This window comes from Lepidochelys olivacea, assembly GCF_965140295.1.
Source record: "Lepidochelys olivacea isolate rLepOli2 genome assembly, chromosome: 19".
Classification (NCBI taxonomy): domain Eukaryota; kingdom Metazoa; phylum Chordata; order Testudines; family Cheloniidae; genus Lepidochelys; species Lepidochelys olivacea.
Window position 1 is genome coordinate 7,155,295 of NC_140429.1, and position 21,259 is coordinate 7,176,553.

Consider the following 21,259-nt stretch of genomic DNA (forward strand, 5'->3'; position numbering starts at 1 on the left):
CTTTTACCTCTACATCCCGGTTTCCAATCTGACCCTTGTTAGTTTCCTCTACATCCTCCCACCCCAGTCATGGGGAGAGTGAGAGATCAGCAGAAGCTGCCAGTGACTTCAGGGGGCAGGTGAGGCCAGGAGCACTCCTGTGTCTGACCCCATCATACAATCTTCAGGCACTTTCACTAACACAGGCGCCCGTGAATTGTTCGGTTTTTTGTTTGTTTCCCAGCATTTGTGCAGAGCCTGAATAAACAATGAGGGCCAGGTCCTCAGCTGGTGAAAACTGGCATAGCTCCAAGTCAGCAGAGCCACACCAACTTTCACCAGCTGAGGATTAGGCCGAGATCTTATCTCTGTATTGGTGGTTTTCACTGACTTGCTATTTTTGCCTCAGGGAGCTGAACCTACCAGAGATCTGGTCTTGTCACAGTATTTCCACCATACGAGAACTCCAACTCCTGAGCCTTGGTCTCATAAACATTTCTGTGGGCCAGTAACAAACACCCATGGAGAATGTAAACAGAAATGCTAGAACCTGCGCGTAACATGCAGGCTAAGAGAGTCCCAGAACACTACACACTTTGCCGATGTGTTACGTCTGCACATCCCCCATGCCCACTCCTGTGTGTAGTTACCCACTGATCCCACTGACTACAATGGCACTGCAACAAGTGAATTTAGCCCTGCCTGCACTTAGCTCAACTGTTCTTATTTTTGAAAGCACCAGGCACTATTTCCCACTTTGCTGGGCAACACTGCCCTGCATCTGGGGCAGCCCATGGAGCCATATAAGAACTTGCCCACACTTGCCTTTATTCTTTGAGGCCAGCTTCTCGGCTTCCCTGGGGGTCTTGAAGAGGACGGGTTCACTGGCTGGACTCTGGCCCTGGATGCTGATGGACTGGACATGCACAATGTACTCAGTGTCCTCCTCCAGGTCCCAGAGGGCGCATGAGCGGGTGGTGGTGTTCACCTCTTGGATGAAGCGCAGCATCCGCACATCCTTCTTCTGTAAGCCCAAGGCAGGAAAGCACAGTTGCTCAGAGGGAGGGTTCTCTCTCTGCGTGACGGACGCCTTGCTACATAGATGCTTTCCATTGCTCCCCAGGGCCCCTGACAGCACCTTAGTGCTGCCATTTAAAGTCCCCCTAGACCGGGTGTAGGAGGAAAGACATGCTCTAATCTGATCACAGGCTTCTCGAGCAGTGAGAGCAGCTACAGCTGCTTTTATGCAAGCGGGTGCAGGTGACAGCCACTCGCTCATCCAACTTGCCAGAAACAGTGGGCCCAGCCCTCCTCCCACTGACATCACCGACACAAGTGTAACTCAATTGACTTCAAGGGAGATACTCCTGATTGATACTGGAGGGAAATCAGGCCCAGTACTTGTAGAGAAGGTGACCTGGTAAAGGCTTGGTGGAGAGGGGCTGGTTCCATTTCCCCTGAGGTTCAGAGCCAGTTGGATGAATGGTTCAGACTCTGGATCTCTCTAGTATTTATCCGTACCCTAAGGGCAAGGGTGTGCAATGCCTGTATCACCTGGTAACACACGCCATCTCCCAGGAGCTCACTCACTGGCTCCAGCTTTATAATGTCACAACAGAGAAGAAGCCACAAATTCCATTCAAAGCATCTGGAGCGTCTGGGTGACATTCACCCTGTGCAGAGCCCAGCACAAGGCCTCGGCACCTCTAGTGTCCCTGGCTCCTCAGAGATGTCATGGTGCTGATGCTTTGTGCTGACCTCTACATGGGTGAATCTCATACTCTATGAATGAAATGGCAACCTCCCAGTGCTGGCTTTAAAGGGATGTGCTCTCATCTTCCCCATGCAGAAGCTTCTCATTGTTCTATCCCTGTTGGCACTTACCCACTGGGCAGAGCTATTGCTGAGATTTGGGGCTGATGCTAGCTCTGGCAGGTTGCATTTTCTGCCTAGTCACCTTTGGGCCCTGGAAGCGTGAAGGCATTAAATCATTCTGGCCTGCCCCTGCTCTCACTGAAGTCAGCAGCAAAACTCCCAGGGGCATGACTGGGAGCAGCCTCATGCTCTGAGCAGTGTTTTGTGCATAGCTATAACTGCTTTCCCTGCCATGAGAAGTAATAAGAGCTGGGTGGGGCATGCAGTGGAGATGGATAGGGGAGTCCTTGGTGCATGATGGGGTAGAGGATGGGCAGGGGAGTCCTGGGTGGGGCTTGGGGTGGAGATGGGTTGGACAGTCCACCAACCTAGTCCTCCTCCAGTCTCCCGAACCATTGAATCCTCTAGGGTGATTTCACTGATGGATCAATTCCCCCGCTCAGCCCCTTTGCTGTGAAGACTATGAATTGCTTTGCACGGTCACCCCTATCCCTGGGAGTAATCATCCTGGTTGATGCTAACTTGTCTACTCCCCTGTCAGTGTGCAGTTCTTCTCTGACGGCAGGATTATACGTTTGGGGCATGTTCTAAATCCAAACCCATGGAAATGTGTTAAGGTGAAGACAGAGGCTGACTCTGTGTCAGTGCTCTGCAGGAGCCTTGTGAGAGCTGCAGGCAGGACGGGCTACACCATGATAAATCCAGAGTTTGCCCTTGCTTCCCTGCTACTAAGGCTCAAAGCAGGTGGGATAGAACTGAGGGAGACCCAGCACATGTGGAGAGGAGGGGGGGCCATATGGTGAGGATACCTGCTGGGAGATTGCAAATCCAATAACAACTTCATCCTCCAGAACATCCCAGGTCACAACAGCCGAGTTGGCCTTCAGATGTTTGACTGTGACATTGACTGGAGCGGACGGGCTGTCTGCAAGGAGACAAAACACAAGCTTTACTATGGCAAAGTCACTGATGCAGGCAGGAGACAGGGAAGGAGGTAGAGAGGATGAGCAGTCGAATATATCTGCTCTATATTTAATGTCATCTCTATATATTATACAATACGTATATTTAGTGCTATGTACAGTATATAATCTGTACTTAATAGCTTATGGATCTCTAATACTTTAACTGTACCTAATGCCCTATTTATAAGTGATACAGTGAAGCCAATACAAGAGATATTGGGCATCAGACATGGTTTCCTGCAATAAGAGGAAACAGGATTTAATCCAGGTCAGCCACTGCCCCTTAGCTAGGGGAGTTTGGGGGCTGCAGATGCCCTTCACCTATGTACTGGCTCCAGGTGTGTGGAACTTTGAGACATAGACACACCATGTTTTGGTGGCCATTAAGTTCTCCAGGCCCCTTGGATGATTTAGAGTGGCATTAAACCTGCATATAAAATATTTAACCCTTGCATCCCAAACTCATGCTGATAAAGCTTTTACACCACTGAACGCCATCACGTATTCTTCATCTAGCTAGTCTGTCACACACACCCCTGCTTTCTCCTTTAGATCTTGCCCTGACTGCAGTGAGAGTGAAAGGCAAACAGCACGTTGCAGAGGGTGGCCTGTAGTTGGAAGTATGGACATGCTGGTGCCCTAGTTAACGCCTTTGAGGATTTAACCCATGTGCAGTGAAGAGGGGGGTGTTTATTTTATTTTTATTTCCCTGCTGCTTTGAAATGCTGATACTTTACAAGCTCCCTGGCGGTGCCACAAGGCCAAAGAAGGAAGAAGTTAGGTCTCCTTTGATTTATTTATTTTAAATGACCACATTTGTGAGGCTGGTGAGCGGACTGCTGACAGGCCGACTGATCAGAGCTCTTCAAAGTGAGGACTTGCTGAACTTCCAACCAACCCTCCTGGCTTAGAACTAACAGGAAAGAATGTGCTGAGCAGTGACCCTATGCTCCCTTCCAAACAACATTCTCTGTCAAGACCTTGGAGCTTCCATTGCCAGCAGGTGTGATCATGCTTCAAAAGCTCCAGGAATCAGTAACGAGGCAATTAGAAAGGCAGCGGGGGGTCTAGACAAGGCATCAGGCCCAGATCGGTTCCAGCCCACAGTCCTTCAGGAAGCAAAAAGGGCAATAAGAAAGTCCCTGGGCCAGATTGTTGGAATCTCACAAAAGGCTGGGCAGTGGCTTGAAATGGAGCAGTAACTAATGATCGGTGGCTCAAAGAGTTTGGAGAGGGAAGATCCTTAATTTGATCAGGTCGGCATCGATCAGAAATTGTTGCCATCTGTTCCGTGGTCCACATGAAACGCATTTGTGATCCCAGCAGCCAAAAAAATTCCCTTTCATTACGGTCAGTAAATGAGCCCCTGGCTGGCAGCCTCATTAGAGAGGCCAAGGACAGGATGGGCCACTGGGCCAGTGCTCCTTTCTCACCCCTAGCCCAGTCCCTTCTGGACTCAGCTGAGGCAGCACGGTTGCTCTAGCTGCCGAGGCACAAAGCGAGGACGGTTGTCAGTCCAGCACTTTCCACTATTATTTAACCCCCCTTTAAAAACCCAACTGCAAATCAGAGTAGCGTCTTATTTTAGTAAGGGGCAGTTTGCAGAGGTTCACATAGGGAAGGTCCGTGAGTCATGCCGGATGAATTTGCTAGAATGTATTGAGGCTCTGACTGAGCTGAGAGGTGGGGTGGGGATGCAGCAAACAAAACAGGCTCTGATTGCAGCATAGTAACAGTGCTTTGAGCTAGGTGTCTACCCCCTTCTAAAGTACAGCCAGACAGCTAAATCCCTGCATGTTGTGCTTTCCCGATGTCGTTGAGAGAGGATACCACAGCATGGGGTGATTTATACCGCCTGGGATAGGGAAGGTTATTGAAACAAGTGAATTACCGTCTTAGTAACGGGAAACAGAGTGTATGGGTAAAAGAGCATTCAGGATGGGGAGACGGACTATGTGGGTGGCACCAGTACTGGCATCTGAATCCCCTTTATTTAGCAGGGATATTAATGACCTTGAGGAAAGGATAATATCAAAAATGCCTAAATTTTCTGATGACATAAAATGTGGGGGAGGTGGGAAGAGCCAGCAGAGACAGAGAAGGAGAGCAAACACCTTCAACATGAGTAGGTTAAATAAGGCTGCGAGGCGCTGACGTGATAGTGAAGTGCACTGCAAGGTTGCAGCCTGAACGTTTCCACAGAGACGGGAGCCTATAAAGCAGGAGTCACAATACAGACCAGGAGAGAGAGCAGGTGGGGAGGGGGATTAAGGATACTTCACTACATCCATCTGCACAATAGAAACCCCAAGAGACTGAAGGATGGTAAAGGGAGATGCATTAAAATCAAACGCAATGGGCCTAAGTCTGCTCTCCCTTTACCCCACTATAAATCAGGACGCACTTCATTGAAATCAATGTAGTTCATCCAGTAGGTTTCAGAGTAACAGCCGTGTTAGTCTGTATTCGCAAAAAGAAAAGGAGTACTTGTGGCACCTTAGAGACTAACGAAAGCTCATGCTCAAATAAATTGGTTAGTCTCTAAGGTGCCACAAGTACTCCTTTTCTTCATCCGGTAGAAAATTGATGTGAGACTCAGCATTTCCAGAAATGTGAAGCAAGGGAAGTAAGTTCTCCGCGGACAGAGCTGAGTGAATAATTTGCAGCGAAGGTCCTGGAAGATCCAGGATGAGATTGTGATTTCCTCAAATCTATTTGCTGTTTGGATTTATTCCGTGAACTTTCTTACTCTCTGGGTCGATCACACTTTCTTTGGAATTCCAGTTGTGTTGCGATTAGATAGATGAGATCCAGTTTCTGTTCTCTGACTGGTTCTGTATGAGCATTTTCAGCATGAATGCTTAGGTGAACAAATCTAAATGTTGAATTCCCTGATACTGTGCGTGCAGCTCTGAATTTTGCTTTCTGTGAATGCTTATGTCGGTAAAACTCAAACTGTTACCAGAAAGTGACCCCAGAGGCAGAGGGGGTAATGTTCCTCTGAACTCATTTCAACATGCAGGCAGGATATCTGGGGAACATTCTATGCAACAGTCACCCAGCCCTCCCCAGGCACATTAATTCCTGATGCACTAGGAACGGCTGCATCAGCCTTTTAGTCAATAATAGACCATATGTTCCAGGGTTTGTGATTTAGCTGTTCAACTTAATTCCAACTCATAGGCCATAACCCCACTGGAGCAAATTCCTCTCTCAAAACTGGAAGAGCATCTGTTTGGCAGAGTTTGAGTTAGCGACATGCATGCACATGAAAAGATGTTCTCCTTTTTGTGCCAGGGGTACTCATGGCCCCATTTGTTTAGTTAAAATAAAATCATGCCAGTTTCTCATGGGCAATGGCTGCTGTGAAACAAACCATGATCACTCTTTTGTTTCCTTCCAGCAGGGAGCTTTCACAAGGTGGACCCTTACCCTGCATACCCCAGGTGCTGTGTGACACAGCCATGCCTCACACCTGCATACTCTGGGCCCTTTTGGAAAGAGCAGGGCATAGCATTCCCCATGCAGCAAGGAGGCACAAGCATTGAAGATTACCATGAATATGCTCTTAATGCTGAGAACTCCTTTTTTCCTCTCATTAAATGCTCTGCTGATTATTAAGCAACTTTTTTTCTTTAAAGAGAGAGAAAACATTTATGGCTTTGGACTGACTTGTCTCTGGCCTCTCATCTTATCACCAGTGGCTCCTGGAGTCAGGAGCAGGAGACCTGTAGGATGGGAAGCTCCCTACCTGCCTGTTAGGTTGCTGTTGCACAGGGGTTGATATCACAGCCCTTGCTGGTGTCAACCAATAATCACCCAGCACATCTGTTAGCTGGGGAGATTGACTAAAAACTACACCATGAATAGTATGTAGAGTACCCTGCCAATCCATACCCAGTGCTAGAGTGGTACCCAGACTATGCCTACTAGCTCATATCTATCTATGGATTTGTACCTATAGGTACTTCTATGCCTGACCAATATCTGATCTATACCTAATACCCTATATATCATCACTATTGGATCTATATTCAATACCCTATGTCCAGCATACCTAATATAGTACCTGACCTATACCTGATTGACTATGCCTACCTCATATCTGCTCTATATTTAATGTCATCTCTCTATATTATACAATACGTATACTGTACTTAATCTGCACTTAATAGCTTATGGATCTCTAATACTTTAACCGTACCTAATGTCCTATTTATAAGTGATACAGTGAAGCCAATACAAGAGACCATCCTTGCTAGCCAGCATCTTGCTTTAAGAGTCTGGCCTAGACTAGTCTTGGATACAGTGAGGGTAGTTCTGCTCCATCAAACTGATTTTTCTCGGTCCCCTGCCCAGTTGCTTAAGAAAGGTACCAGACCCACCCAAAGCCCTGTGCCTGCTGTCCAGCCAGGTAAGCTGAGAGCTCAATCAGGTATCCATTTCTGGCCTGGCCTCAGCTACAGGTCTCCCAGACACTCTTCTGTCTTCTCTCGGCCCTAAGAGGGGAGATCATAGAATCATAGAATATCAAGGTTGGAAGGGACCTCAGGAGGTCATCTAGTCCAACCCCCTGCTCAAAGCAGGACCAATCCCCAACTAAATCATCCCAGCCAGGGCTTTGTCAAGCCTGACCTTAAAAACTTCTAAGGAAGGAGATTCCACCACCTCCCTAGGTAACGCATTCCAGTGTTTCACCACCGTCCTAGTGAAAAAGTTTTTCCTAATATCCAACCTAAACCGCCCCCACTGCAACTTGAGACCATTACTCCTTGTTCTGTCATCTGCTACCACTGAGAACAGTCTAGATCCATCCTCTTTGGAACCCCCTTTCAGGTAGTTGAAAGCAGCTATCAAATCCCCCCTCATTCTTCTCTTCTGCAGACTAAACAATCCCAGTTCCCTCAGCCTCTCCTCATAAGTCAGATGTCTTTTGCCTACTTCAGCACAAGTTCCTGAAGGATTTCCCCCTCAGAGCCCGATCCTTTGTCTTCAGCTTTGGTTAGTATCCACCCCATCTCAACCCATTCACTGTGAGGCATCAGCAGTTTTCTGCAGTGTCACCCTTCCTGAATGCTGGCTAACTTTCCTTGAGCCCTGGCTGCTAAAGTCTTAGTGGGGTTTCTGACAGCTCCCAAGTGACTTAGACGCACAAGTCTCACTGTAAGTCAATGGAACCTGCGTTCCTAAGCTGCTTTTGAAAATCTGACCCTAAGTCTCCCTCCGCTAGCTTCCTCGCAAGGGCGACACCAGGCACTTTTTGACCAAAGATCAGATGTGGTATGTTGGACTCTTTAGATACTGGGTGACAAATGTACAAAACGAGAATTGCAGTCTAGCCAGAACACACAGGGGTTCATTTCTAAAAGCTTACTCTTGCTTTCTGTAACAGGGGTTCTTGGAATAGGGATGTCTGCTCTTGGGAATTCATAGCCTTCCTATAAGAGTCACAAAAGCGGTGTGTGCATGTGTGAATAGAAAAGTTCACACACACTGTGCAGTACTAGCCTCTCTAAGGGAAGGCAGGCTCAAACTGTTTATAGGCTCCCATCCACCTGGAGAAGGGAATAGGCCCCAACACAGTTAAACAGAAATAAACTAATCAGTCCCTTACTGTCCCTTGGACAGTATGTAGGTATTTCATTCCCATTGCACCTATGGACAAACTGAGGCAGACATTAAATGAGGTGCCCAAGGTCACAAAGAGAGTTAGTGCTAGGGGCTCACTGAGCTCAGGAATTCCTCTCTCCCCTGCTTGAACCACACCTCTTGCTGTTGCAGATCTTTCTTTGGAAACAACTCTGTTAGCAATGCCCTGTTTAGCAGTGAGCCTTTACTGTGCAGTTGAGAGTACAAGCCAATTTTGTGTCCCCTTGCCATGCAGGCTGCAGGAAGAAGTAATTAAACAATGGAAGTGAGGATCTGTGGTACTATCACATTATTTGAGGTCACTTCCACTGGCTGAGTCATCTATTCAGAAGGTGGATCTGGTATTGGAGCCCATTTCTAAGTTTAGTCTCCCCTGGTTTGGGGTGCAAAGGTGAGAAACCTCCCAAGCAATCTGTTTGCTTTGAGCTCAGCTCCTTCAGAAGCTGCAAGTAGGTCTGTGACTGTACTTGAAAGCAGATGGAATATAGTGAACTCGCTTCCCACTCTAACATGGCTTGCACTGGGACCATGGGTAATTTCTGAATTGCTTAATTCCTATTCTGCAGGCAGCTCCTTTACTGCAGTGAAAGACTTAAATTCTTCACAGCCTCCAGCAAGAGGGCCAGGAGCCTAAGCCACAGCCAAGGTTCTTAAATGGATCAGTCTTTCCCATCACTAGCTGGTCCCTTCATTGCATCCTTGAGCCCAAGCAGGACCTACCAGCTGCATGTCCTTTCCTAGGGGAAGCGGTAAATGTCAGGATTAAGTCACCATGGCTTTTTGTTCCCTGTGCCATGACCTTTACAGCAGAAGCAAGTGGCATAAGAACATGACCTGCAGGGGAAGGAGCTGTTGTTAAATCTTCTGAATAATGTTCTCTCCAAGGCACTGAAGCACACCCGCTCTCCCTTTGAGGGCTGTGGGGGTCCTTTCTCTCCAAAGCAGAGAGATGTGTGTGAAAGGAATTGCTTTAGTTCCATCTCAGAGCCCTTTCTTTGCTCTCACAGTGGGATTTTCTTCAGCAGGTATAATTGCTTGTCAACTTTATGCGGTATTTAGCAAGGACTGAAGCAATCTTCAGCTTTCTTGAGTGTTTTAATGACGGAAGTCTGCAGGGGAGTGGGAGGGAGCATGGACCCGTCCACCACTGACATTCAGGCGCTGAGTCACATGAGAGAAATGAAATCAGACAGTTTCATAAAACAGAAAGCCCAACTGATGATTATTTAGTGCTAGAAAGGAGTCAATTATTTCCTGCAGACCACCCACCCCCTTACAAAATGCTACAGTCATGGTCCAAACTCCACAGCCCCCACTCACCAACTTCATGGGGAGCTGTGGGTGTATATGTGAAGGCATTGAGCCAGATTCTCAGTTTGGACTAGGTCATTTTGTGCCATTCAGGCAGCACAAAGGAGCTGGATTCTGGCCATAATTGGCCAGATGAGAATTGCACTGGTGGGAGGAACTGGCGGAGCTGATCTTCAGCTGGTGTATAAGTTAGAGTAGCTCCTTAGCTGCGTTAACTCTCCGCAGGGCTGGCATACACCACCACCAGTCCCTGATGCCCCCCAGTCTCCTGAACTGAGTGGCTATCAGTTGCAGGAGACACTCTTCCCCAGAATCTGGCTTGCAGAGTGTAATCAAGCAGATCCTTCTTTGAAGTTAGCATTGATAATGACTGAAGGATTGGGCCCTAGCCTAATGTTTCAGATCATTATGCTCCAGTATTTGTTTATAAGCCCCCAACCTGATTAAATCCTAGAGACAGGAAGAAATGGGGATGGTATGGGTTTTAATTTTTCAATCCGAGGGCCAGATCCGGGGGCCAATTTAATCCAAAGCCCACATATTCAGCGTGTTTCAGATAAAAAGTTCTGGTTTATGGCCCCTCTCTGTCTGCTGCTAGGTAACATGAGAGAAATGTTCTTAGCAAGCTGGAGAATGTAATAAACCACTTGCTCTTTTACATTTAGAGACCAGGGGACAAATAATCACACAAGAGCCAAGACGCTGATACAGAACAAGCACTGAACAATGATTATAGTGGTAGAATTACCAGCCCTTACTGATACACAAGGGACTCCACTGTCCTTTAATATTTACATGGTTGGAAGGGAGTCTCTAATTAGCTCCATATCTCACCTTTTTAATAACATGCACAGGGTCAGTTTCCCCCACATATTTTAGCAGTTGGATGCCAACCCCGGATTCACTAGACTCCAACCTGCAGCAACCACTCTTTGATTAGGCTAGGCCTCAGCTGGAGGACTGTGTCCAATTTTGGTCACCAATGTATAGAAAGGATGCAGAGAAACTGGAAAGGATCCAGAGGCGAGTGACAAAGATGATCAGAGGGATGGAATACAAACCATATGAGCAAAGGCCGAAGGAACTGTGTATGTTTAGTTTTGAAAAGAGATTAAGGGGGACATGATAGCAGTCTTCAAATACTTGAAAGGCTGCTGTAAGAAAGATGGAGAAACGTTGTTCTCTCTTGCCACAGAGGGCAGGACAAGAGGCAGTGGGTTCAAACTACAGCATAGCACAGGAGTGGGCAATTTACGGCCTGTGAGCTACGTCTGGCCCGTCAGACCTTTTAATTCAGCCCTCGAGCTGCTGCCGGGGAGCAGGGTCGGAGGTTTGCCCCGCTCTGCCCTCCCAGCACTCCTGCCAGGGAGTGGGGTCGGGGACTTACCCCACTCCGGCTCTCTAGCTGGGGAGTGAGGTCGGGGGCTTGCTCCCCTCCACCCGCCCAGCACTCCCCGGCCCCCAATGCACAATTCCTTGATGAGCACCATCTTCCCACACGCAGAGCCACACTGTGCAGGCACGGCCAGCACTGCTGACCCATACGTCACCGCGCTATTTCCGGGATCAGAACCTCGCCCCTACACAGCAGTGTGCCCAATCCCCAAAGCGCCAGCCTCCTTGCGCCAACCTCCATCCCATGATCAAGGCCAGCAACATCGCAGGATACAACTCCTAATCAAGTCCAATTAGGACCCGCAAGCTCCTTCATCGACCAATTCCTGAGGCACCGCTCCTCTGAGAGATTCGCCTCATTCCTCATCAGCCAGTCACTGCCACCCGGACCCTCCCGGCCTCCTATGACCCCCTCCCTCGAGACTCTCAACCGCCCAGGGGCTGCACCTGTCCCAGCTAGGGTGCCTCCACCCATGGTGGTGCCTGGTACGGCTGCCTTGGTGTCATTGCTGGGAGGGCCCCTACGAGTACTGCCCCCGTAGAGCCCTGCCCCCCATGCTACACCCCATAAGTCCCCCTCCTCCCACCTCGGTAATTTCATGAGCATTCATGGCCCGCCATACAACTTCTGTACCCAGATGTGGTCCTCAGGCCAAAAAGTTTGCCCACCCCTGGCATAGCAGATTTAGATTAAATCTCAGGAAAAGCTTCCTAACTGTAAAAACAATAGGACAGTGGAACAGATGCCTCAGGAGATGGTGGAAGCTCCTTCACTGGAGGTTTTCAAAAGGAGTCTGGATAGCATCTGTCTTGGAGGGTTTAGACACAACAAATCCTGCATCTTGTCAGGGGATTAGACTAGATGACCCAACCCTTTCTGTCCCTTCTAACTCTACGATTCTATGATTTCTCTCTGTTTGGTGTGGATGCAGGTTATTGGCTCTGAAAACCTGTACCAGCCACGTTAACCATTTTCATATCAAATTGGGTGTTTTCTTCCAATTAAATGATTCAGAGTCTCAGTTCCAGGAGGACAGTGCTATTTGACAAAAGCGGTTAATTTGCAGTCTACATGTGTGCTAGTCTAAAGCACATGCAGTGGTTTATGGGATCAGAATTGTCTCCTCTCTAACCCAGGAAAAAACCCCTCCATCCATTCTTATTCCCTGCTCAGAGAAACCATTGGCCTTCCTGTGTAAACTCCCTGACCAGCTGCCACTGCAGAGGAATCTCAGCATCCAGGCGATTTGTCAGCTGAAAATAAGAGCATTTGATAGGCAGGAAGTGTTGCCTAATACAGTACAAATACAAGTTTCAGAGTAACAGCCGTGTTAGTCTGTATTTGCAAAAAGAAAAGGAGGACTTGTGGCACCTTAGAGACTAACCAATTTATTTGAGCATAAGCTTTCGTGAGCTACAGCTCACTTCATCGGATGCATGCTGTGGAAAGTACAGACAACGTTTTTATACACACAAACCATGAAAAAATGGGTGATTATCACTACAAAAGGTTTTCTCTCCCCCCACCCCACTCTCCTGCTGGTAATAGCTTATCTAAAGTGATCACTCTCCTTACATCACTTTACATAAGCTATTACCAGCAGGAGAGTGTGATGGGGGGAGAGAAAATCACGCATTTTTTCATGGTTTGTGTGTATAAAAACGTCTTCTGTACTTTCCACAGGATGCATCCGATGAAGTGAGCTGTAGCTCACGAAAGCTCATGCTCAAATAAATTGGTTAGTCTCTAAGGTGCCACAAGTCCTCCTGTTCTTAGTACAAATACAGTTATCTGATAGAATACAAGTCCATGAGGAAAAGGATCTGGGTTCTATTCTAGCCCTGCCTCTGAAGTGGGGGTGTCCTTGGGCAAACCACATGGGACTAGGGTGTCACATGCTTAGCACCCATGTTTGCATCCAGGTTTTCAAAAGAGATCTGCTCCCCTCTAGGCACCTGAATAAAAACCAGATTTTTAGAGTGTAGAGCCCCCAGCAGCCCCCACTGGGACATTTATGGCCAGGTTTTTCCAAAGAGAGCAGCACCCAATATGCTAAGCTCTTCTGAAAATGTGTCCCCAGTTGTGGGGGTGCTGAGCCCTGCAGAACATTCTGACTGTGAACTTCTCTGTGCTTCTGTTTCCCCATCTGTAAAATGGGGCTAATACACCTGCCTTCCAAGGGGGTTATTTGAAATCCACTATAGAAGGGCAAAGACTTACATGAGGAACATGAAAGCTTGTGCTCTAATGTAGCGTTTGGCTAATGTTACTACAGTTGCTTCTTTCACCTACTTTTTTCCCCCCATAAGAGCTAGTTAGGTTTGTTTGTTTGTTAATATACCTGTGACAGAAGATTTGTATCTTAGCACTTAAGATAGAAATCACCTGGCGAGCAGCAAATGCTCTGTAATGCTACTGCACAACAAAGAATGGAAGCGGTCCCTCTGTACTACAAGGCTGAGATGTTCAAAGATACCTAGAAGATTTGGATACCCGGTCCCATTCATCTGAATGGGAAATGAGCATCCTGATTCCTTGGGCAGCTTTGAAAATCTCAGCCTCAGGGTTCAAGTCGTCAGTTTGTGGTATATTCTCTCAAAGCATCTGCATAATTCCCAGTAAAGAACCCATCCTGCGTTCCTTGCACCCCTAACTTGACTTTGGTGGTAGTTCCGAGAACGCAGAATTGCCCTAAAATTAACATCACATGCAGTACTTATACGGATGAGTTTGTCCAACAGCCAGCACAATGGGGCCCTGGCCCAGAACTGGGGCTCCTAAGTGCTACTGCAATACAAATAATAAATAACAAACAAACAAATAAATAATAGTAATTCCCAGATCACTGTAAGTGAACTAACCTAATCAACTAAAATTTACCGCTAACCTGTACAAGATGCACTGTAGGCAACATTGCTGCCCTGATCCTCAAAGCTGTGGACTGGGGCGAGGGGCGGTCATAGGATTTCTCTGTCTCTAGCTCCTAGGCTTCTATTCAGTAATGGGACTGGAGATTGTATTCTTTCAGCTTTGATTTGCTAAGAAGTAACCAACTGGCATTTTTCTATATATTTTCATGACATCACAATTCAGTGTTCCATCACAACAACACTGAGCACTTATGCAAATGGCACAGTCCGCTTTCCAGTCACTTGTACGAACATTAACCAGCCCTGGGAAGTAGGTAAGACTTACGATTGTGGTTTGACAGGTGGAGAAATAAAGACACAGGCAGATTAAATGACTAGCCCAAGACCACACAGTATGCCTATACTGCAATTAAACCCCCATGGCTGGTCCATGTGGGATGAGTTGGGCTCACGGGACTTGGGCTGCAGGGCTATAAAATTGTGGTGTAGACATTCGGGGTTCAGCTGGAGCCCAAGCTCTGGGACCCTCCCGCCTCGTACCTATATAGAGTAATGAATGGTTATTCTGCAGCCACTTGATGTCAGTATCTGATGCACGATAGGGATCTTTTCTTTATAGATCTGAAACCGGTTTATTCCTCTATCAGGCACTCAGGGCTTCACTAAGCATATAAAATTTGCATGCTTCAGTTCTCAGTAACTTTATTCTTTTAACTGAATTATTCTTGTGTCAGGCATTAATTTGGCTTCTAGGTACTTCATGAAGTAGGAGGTTTTTACTTGACAACCAGTAGTAAAAGTATTGGGTCAAATTCAGCACTGAAGTGGGTGCAACTCCACTGAAAGCTGCTTACGCAAGCAGTGAATATTATCCTGAGTGTGTGTGTGTGTGTGTGTGAGGAAGAGGGGTTCATATGGGTGTGAACGGAGCCTGTCTGTCTGTGGAATGAATCCCCATTTGTCGCATGTATGTTCTCAGAAAGAGGTGGTGCTTGGAACATATGAAAACCTTGGCTGCTTCAGATAATATGTTCCCTGTTTAGAGGCTGTCACTGGGGTTAGAAATCTCTGCTCTTCAATTAAATCTCATTCATGCCAAATGTAGAAATCAATAGAGTGCTTATGGAATCCATCAGCTGGCCAGGAAATGCCAAGGCAGCAGTGAGATGGGGGCAGACGCAGGTGGGTCGCTTTGCCATCTGTAATCTGACGTGTCAGACTGCCAACTGGTTTCTAGTGCTTTCCTCCTTGCACTACTCACTTCAGGTTCTGATAATGGGCCTGACCCACTTCAGGTTCTGATAATGGGCCTGACCCTGCAAGGTGCTGAGTGCCCTCGGCTCCCATTGGTTTCAGCGGGAGTTCAGAGTGCGCAGCGCCTCACAGGATCAGGGCCAGTTACCAAGATCCACACCTGCCCTCAGTTGCAGCTCTTCTGCCCCCTTGTAGTCAGTGGAGCTGCATGGGAGAAGCTGAGGGCAGACTAAGAAAAGCTTTTAGGAATAACTAAAGGGCACTATAGGTGTCTGGGGATGTTGAGAGCACTGAGCTGCCTTGAAGCAGGAACAGTGCCCAGAATCCAGCCAGATGTTCTTTGTCGGGGAAGTGGGTGGCAAAGAGAGCCTGGCTCCCTGAATTTACAGGACTTGGGGCCCTGTCCAGCTCCCACTGAAGTCAATGAAAGCTTTGCTATTGACTTCAGTAGCAGCAGGCCCTTAGTTGCACTGCAGGATGGCTCTGCATAGCCCCCTGGGAAGTGTATCTTTCCCCTCTGCCTTTTAGGGATAAAACAGACTTGAAATGCACTGTGTATAGCAGATGGCAGGAGAGCTGTTTGCACTGGGAAGTTGCAATGGCCTTGGCCTATTTTGAAGTCTTTTATCATAGCATCCCCCTGCTGCTCCGGCAGTCCATAATGGCAGCCCTGTAACTCCATGTTCTGCACAGCTCACTTCCCTCTTTCATTACCTCTGAGTGATGAGGAACGGGCCGATGGCAGCTCAGGGACTAACAGTCCAGGCAGAGCGGGCCATTCAGGCTCCAGGTGGAGTGCTGTTATAAAGCTAAAGCATATTTCAGACCCACTAAATGACTTAAATATTTTCTCAGTGATCCCCCTGTGTAGACAGCTATAGAAATTAGTTGGAGGGCTTTGCTAATGCAATTGCTGGTCTGAACCTGACAGCTGTCCAACAGCATTACAGTTCAGAGACTATTTTACACATCTACCTTTCCCTTTCAATATTTTCAATCACCTCTGCATTTCTCCTCTTGCTGTAGCTTTCTGATCATGCAACGAAATAGACCTGATTTGCAGAATGCCACATGCAAAGAATCCCCGACACAGACACACCTGTGTGTGCATGACAGGGCTCCTGCTCCAGGTCATGCCACACTACTCTTGATTGCTGAATTGCAGGGGATGTTTGCAATACTATTCTCCAGTCCTTTTCCAAGAAAGAGTATTTTTAAATTGTCTGCATGAACCTGGAACCCAAGGACAGATTGCTTTTGTGTCTACATCCATTGGCAGGGCCTGGCATTGGCATTGCCATGAAGCCATTCCCAAAAGGATTGTGCCAACCAGGTCCTCCCCTTGTAAGGGAGTGAGGTATTTATACTAATTCAGAGAAACAACATCCCTGTAATTTAATAAAAGTCTTTCTTTTTTCATACAGGCATGCACACCCACCTCTTTCTCTTTGCTGAAAAACACATAGAATTTCAAAGGGGATGTATTTTCTGAGGAGTATTAGAATCCATAGGCTCACTTGACTGAGTAAACTCCTAACCCATTAATAAATATATTAACACTCTACCTTTCTCTCACACCTTTCATCTGAGGATCTCAAAGCACTTTGCAGACACTAATAGGTTTATCTTAAGGACTCTCCTGTGAGGCAAGGAAATATCATCTCCATTTTACAGATGGAGAAGCCAAGGCTGGGGAGGAAGGATGGTCTTGTGCTTATGCCTTGGGACACCGAGGTTCAATTCTGAGCTGCCACAGACTCTCTGTGTGACCTAATCTATTTGTGGCCTCGGCTCCCTTTCTGTAAAATGAGGATGGTGTGAGAACAAACCCAGTAATGTTTGGGAAGGGCTCAGATACTGTGAGGACAGGGGCCATATCAATAGAAGACACAGAGGTGAAGTTACATGCTCAAGGTCAGAAAGCTGGAAATAGAACCCAGATCTCCTGCTTTCTGGGTCTGTGCTTTAACCACGAGATCATGCTGCTATCTTCATATACCTACCCCCTCTGCCAAAGACTCATAGGCATTTTACAATACACAAAACAATGACAAAACCAGACACAGTTAAAAGAAACAAGTCAAAAAAAATTACGACAGGACAAAACCCCTTGTGTGTTCCCAGTTGGATGACTAAAGGATAAGAAGAAGGAGTGGAGATTGTCCTAGTTTACAGGAAACTGGGAAGGATATTTCAATTGCAAATTGTACTGTGCGTATTTTCCCCATGGTTTCATTCTTTTAGGAATATTTTTAATAAATCCCACCAGGTCTCCTAGCCTCTAATTTGCAAAGCGGTAACTTCAGGATTTCAGTGTCTTCTGGCAACATGAACAATGGCCAAGGACAATTGTATCAAAACCAAAGGCACATTTTTAGGTCACTTCTGTCACAGCACAAATAGGACAAGGACTCTCAGAACTACAGCCACTAACCAGTCTGGATTGGACACAGGAATTTTCACTGCCTGGAACTGGGCATCACCAATAAATGTGTACAGAATACTGGAGAGCAAGATATTCTTGCAATCAGCATTTTGTAAATCAAGGCAGCTGTTTTGCCAACATCTTAAAGCCACATTACCTGCAGTGTAATGAGTGAGTGCAACAGTCTTTTGTATGAGTAAACTGAGTCCTTTGATTTGTCTGGACTTGTAATGATTCTTTTAAAATGTAACTGTGTGGTGTGTGGGCAGTACATACGAGGGTCCAGAGCAAAATGATACCTATAGGCCTGTTTATGGGGTGAGAACACAGTGAAAGCTCTGCAGAGAAGGAGAGTATATCTGAGGACACATCGGCCCTTTTAAAATTAGAACTAATTATGTGGTGCCCTCTTCCTTTCAGAAAGCTTCTTCCTCAACATCCCAAAGGAAACAGCTGCTAAAAGCACCTCAGATAAAAGCGGCCCGGTTATTATGTGGTCAAGGCATAATGTACCGCAGCAAGTAGGCAACATGCTCTTCCAAAACAGCTATTCTCATTCTCTTAAAGTCCATATGGCCTTCAGGAGCCAAGGTGTCTTTATGACTCCTTGAATAGGCTGGTATGTATAGAGGGAAAGGGGAAGGGGAAGGAGCTACAGTTAACAGAGCATGACATGAACAAGGTGGACCTGGTTTTACATTTTCTGTTGTGGTTTCGGCTGTTAATTGGAGAAGGCGCCTTTATTAGGGAGCTAACACTCTGCCATGGCAGTGTCCTCACCAGTCAGTGCCCAAAGAATGGGTCAGACTTTATGCACTTCTCTTGTGACTGCTACCTTCATGCCACATGGTTGTTACTCTGACCTACATTTTCAAGAGACTAGTGACTTTGGGTGCCCAACTTGAGACACTTTAAGGGGCCCTGATTTTCAGAAGGCAGGTGCTCAGCACTTGACTAAAAATGAGGCTCCTTTACAGTATCACAAGTTGGGCCTCTACAATCACAAGCCCTCAGCCTTTACCTGGATGGGGTGGGGAGGAGTCAGTGATAAATGAAAACTGTTTCCCATTTAAACAGATATAGTCCTTGATCTCTAGTGCTCAGAGTAGATCACACAGCCTACCTCCTGCCCAGGCACACCGGACACACACACACACACCCTGCAGACTCTGGACAAGGCTTCATTTTCTCCTATGTTATTATTAAATCATCTTTTCAGTGAGTCTACCCAACATCCCCTCCCCTCCAGCCCCAACCCTCTTCCCTCCACACACATGCCAGGGCCCTCTTTCTCTGTCCAGGTTGCCAGGAGAAGGCCAGGAGTTCCAAGATTGGCTGTGCCCTGTGTGCAAAGCAGTGAAGTTACACTTCAGTGACCTGGACCTCTCCCCAACTCCCATTACGGGGACACTGAGTCACGGCACAAGAACAGCGTCTCTCAAATGTGTTAACGCTCAGGAGGACCCTGGAGAGCCCAGCACCGACTGGAAGTGTATGAGCATTTCTCTGCCGGGAAATGACACCTGCTAGGGGGGGAAGAGCTTTACAAAGGGCAGGGGAAGCGGGGCGAGCTTTGCAATTTCCAGCATGCACAGATAGAAGCAGGAGACTCTGATGAGCCCTGCTAGCCACCAAGGCTCCCCGCCAGGTATTGTCTGCTCCTTACCTGCCTCCACGAGGAACAGACTGGTATAGCTAAAATAAAACAACAGGGCTGCGTTGATGTAGATGAAAAAGTGATCCATCCTCCAGAGAGGGTGCATCCTGCATCCCTGTGCCGACGGCTCAGGCCCGGGCTCCAGCGCAGGGGGGGAAAGACCCTGCCGCACCGGTTCAGGGGAGGCAGGGGGAGCCCAGCGCCTCTTCCCGCAGACAGGGACCCGGCGCGGGCATCTCAGGACCGCGGACAGTTCCCCGGCGCTGCGGCTCCACGATCCATCGCTCCGCCCGGGGCGGGAGGGGGACGTCTCGCTGCTCCGCCGCTCAGGGCTGGCTCCTTCGCTCCGGCTCCCGGGGCAGGGCGGCGGGGCGGCGGCCGGGCTGCGGGGAGGGAAGAGCGGAGGGGCTGAGCTCCATGGGGCTGCTACGCGCCGCGAGCCGCTGCTGCAGCGGGGGAACGTGCCCCGGCCGCCAGCTCCATTCATGGGAAAAGGCTCCCCCCGTCCGTCCCCCCCAGATCCCAGCCCGGTCTGCGCGTCATCAGCAACCGGCCCACCCCGCCCGGGCAGGGGGGACGGGCGCCTCCCAGCCCCCCGCCCCCCAGCCCCTGCTCGGACCCCCTGCCAGCTCCGGGGGACCCGCTGCTCCTGCCTCTGCCCCGCAGCCGCCCCCCAGTCTCGGAGGCAGGAACCAGGGCGATGGGATGGGAGCGAGCCGGAGGCTGCCTTGTGTAACCACAGCCCTGCACAACCTGGGGAATAACCTGGCTGCTTCGCTTCCTCCTCCGTAGGCTGCACCTGGTTCTGGGGCTGGGGGCCCAGCGCGATGCTCCCCTCCAAGAAAGGCCAGTGTTCAGCGGGTCTGGAAAATTCTCCGGAAGGCTCCTGCTACTAGCTGTGGTGTGTAACCTATGGCTTAAATCAGCCTCTGTACCAAAGGACTGGAGGGTAGCTAATGTAACAGGATTTTTAAAAAGCCTCCCGAGGATTCTGAGAATGACGGGCCAGCCTAAGGAACAGAGTGGCCAGACACACAGACGAAAGGGAAATCATGCCTCACCAATCTATTGGCATTCTTTGAGGGGGTCAACAAGCATGTGGACAAGGGTGAACCAATGGATACAGTGCACTTGGACTTTCAGAAAGCCTTTGGCAAGGTCCCTGAGCTAACGAGATATAAAACCAAGGTCCTAACCAAGAAGAGGGGTGCTAATCCTGGTGTCCTGGCCAAATTCAGTTTGGGGTCACTACCTTCTGTCTCCTTAAAGGTTCCCCTGCAGTGTCATTCAGGTGGGATATTTTTCATTTCCTATCTTAACCTGCTGTGCATAGTTAAGCAGATGCAATGTTTCGTCCCAGGAGTAGTTACATTTAAGTGGTGGGTAAGGTGACCCCTGCCTGTGGTTTGGAATGAAGTACCAATTATTATGGATTTACCTCTACCATTGCCTGATCTTTCCCCCTTTTCTGAGGACAGTTGGTTCAATCTGAATTTGTAATGAGGGAAATAATCAATTGCTGAGTCCCCTCCCCCTGAATTTAGCCCAGAAAACTGTGACTCTACCAGAAATGTCTGGGCTGATGAAAACTTTATGATGACTGTTCTTGCCATCCCAGCAGCAAAATCTCGCAGCACAATCAAGAATAACTCCAGAAAACTCTCTGTAAAGTACACATAACTTTCCCTCAGCAGATGCCTAAAGCCATGGTCCAGAGCAGGGGAGTGGAAAATCTACCTGAGAACTGCAAGTGAAGATGGACCAGCTGGTCTTTCTTTCCCTCCCCTGTTGGCCAGAAGTACAATTGTTTAGCCAGATCCCAGCTGGAGTGTAAGCTCAATGTACTCTTCTCCTTGTGCTCTGGGGGTTTGTTTGTGA

General features: G+C 48.1%; 1 protein-coding gene across 2 annotated transcripts in view; it reads right to left on the minus strand.

Annotated features, from left to right (window-relative positions):
* FNDC5 (fibronectin type III domain containing 5) overlaps positions 1-19,872 on the minus strand; it is a 32,245-nt gene extending 12,373 nt beyond the window's left edge. For both annotated transcript variants that reach the window (XM_084652224.1, XM_084652223.1), the window contains exons 1-3: positions 19,391-19,872; positions 2,664-2,779; positions 805-1,003 (exon numbers count right to left, since the gene is read on the minus strand). In XM_084652224.1, the coding sequence (XP_084508350.1) occupies positions 805-1,003; positions 2,664-2,779; positions 19,391-19,868 (793 nt within the window). In that variant the 5' untranslated portion in view covers positions 19,869-19,872. The remainder of the gene's footprint in view (positions 1-804; positions 1,004-2,663; positions 2,780-19,390) is intronic.
* Positions 19,873-21,259: the final 1,387 nt, after the last annotated feature.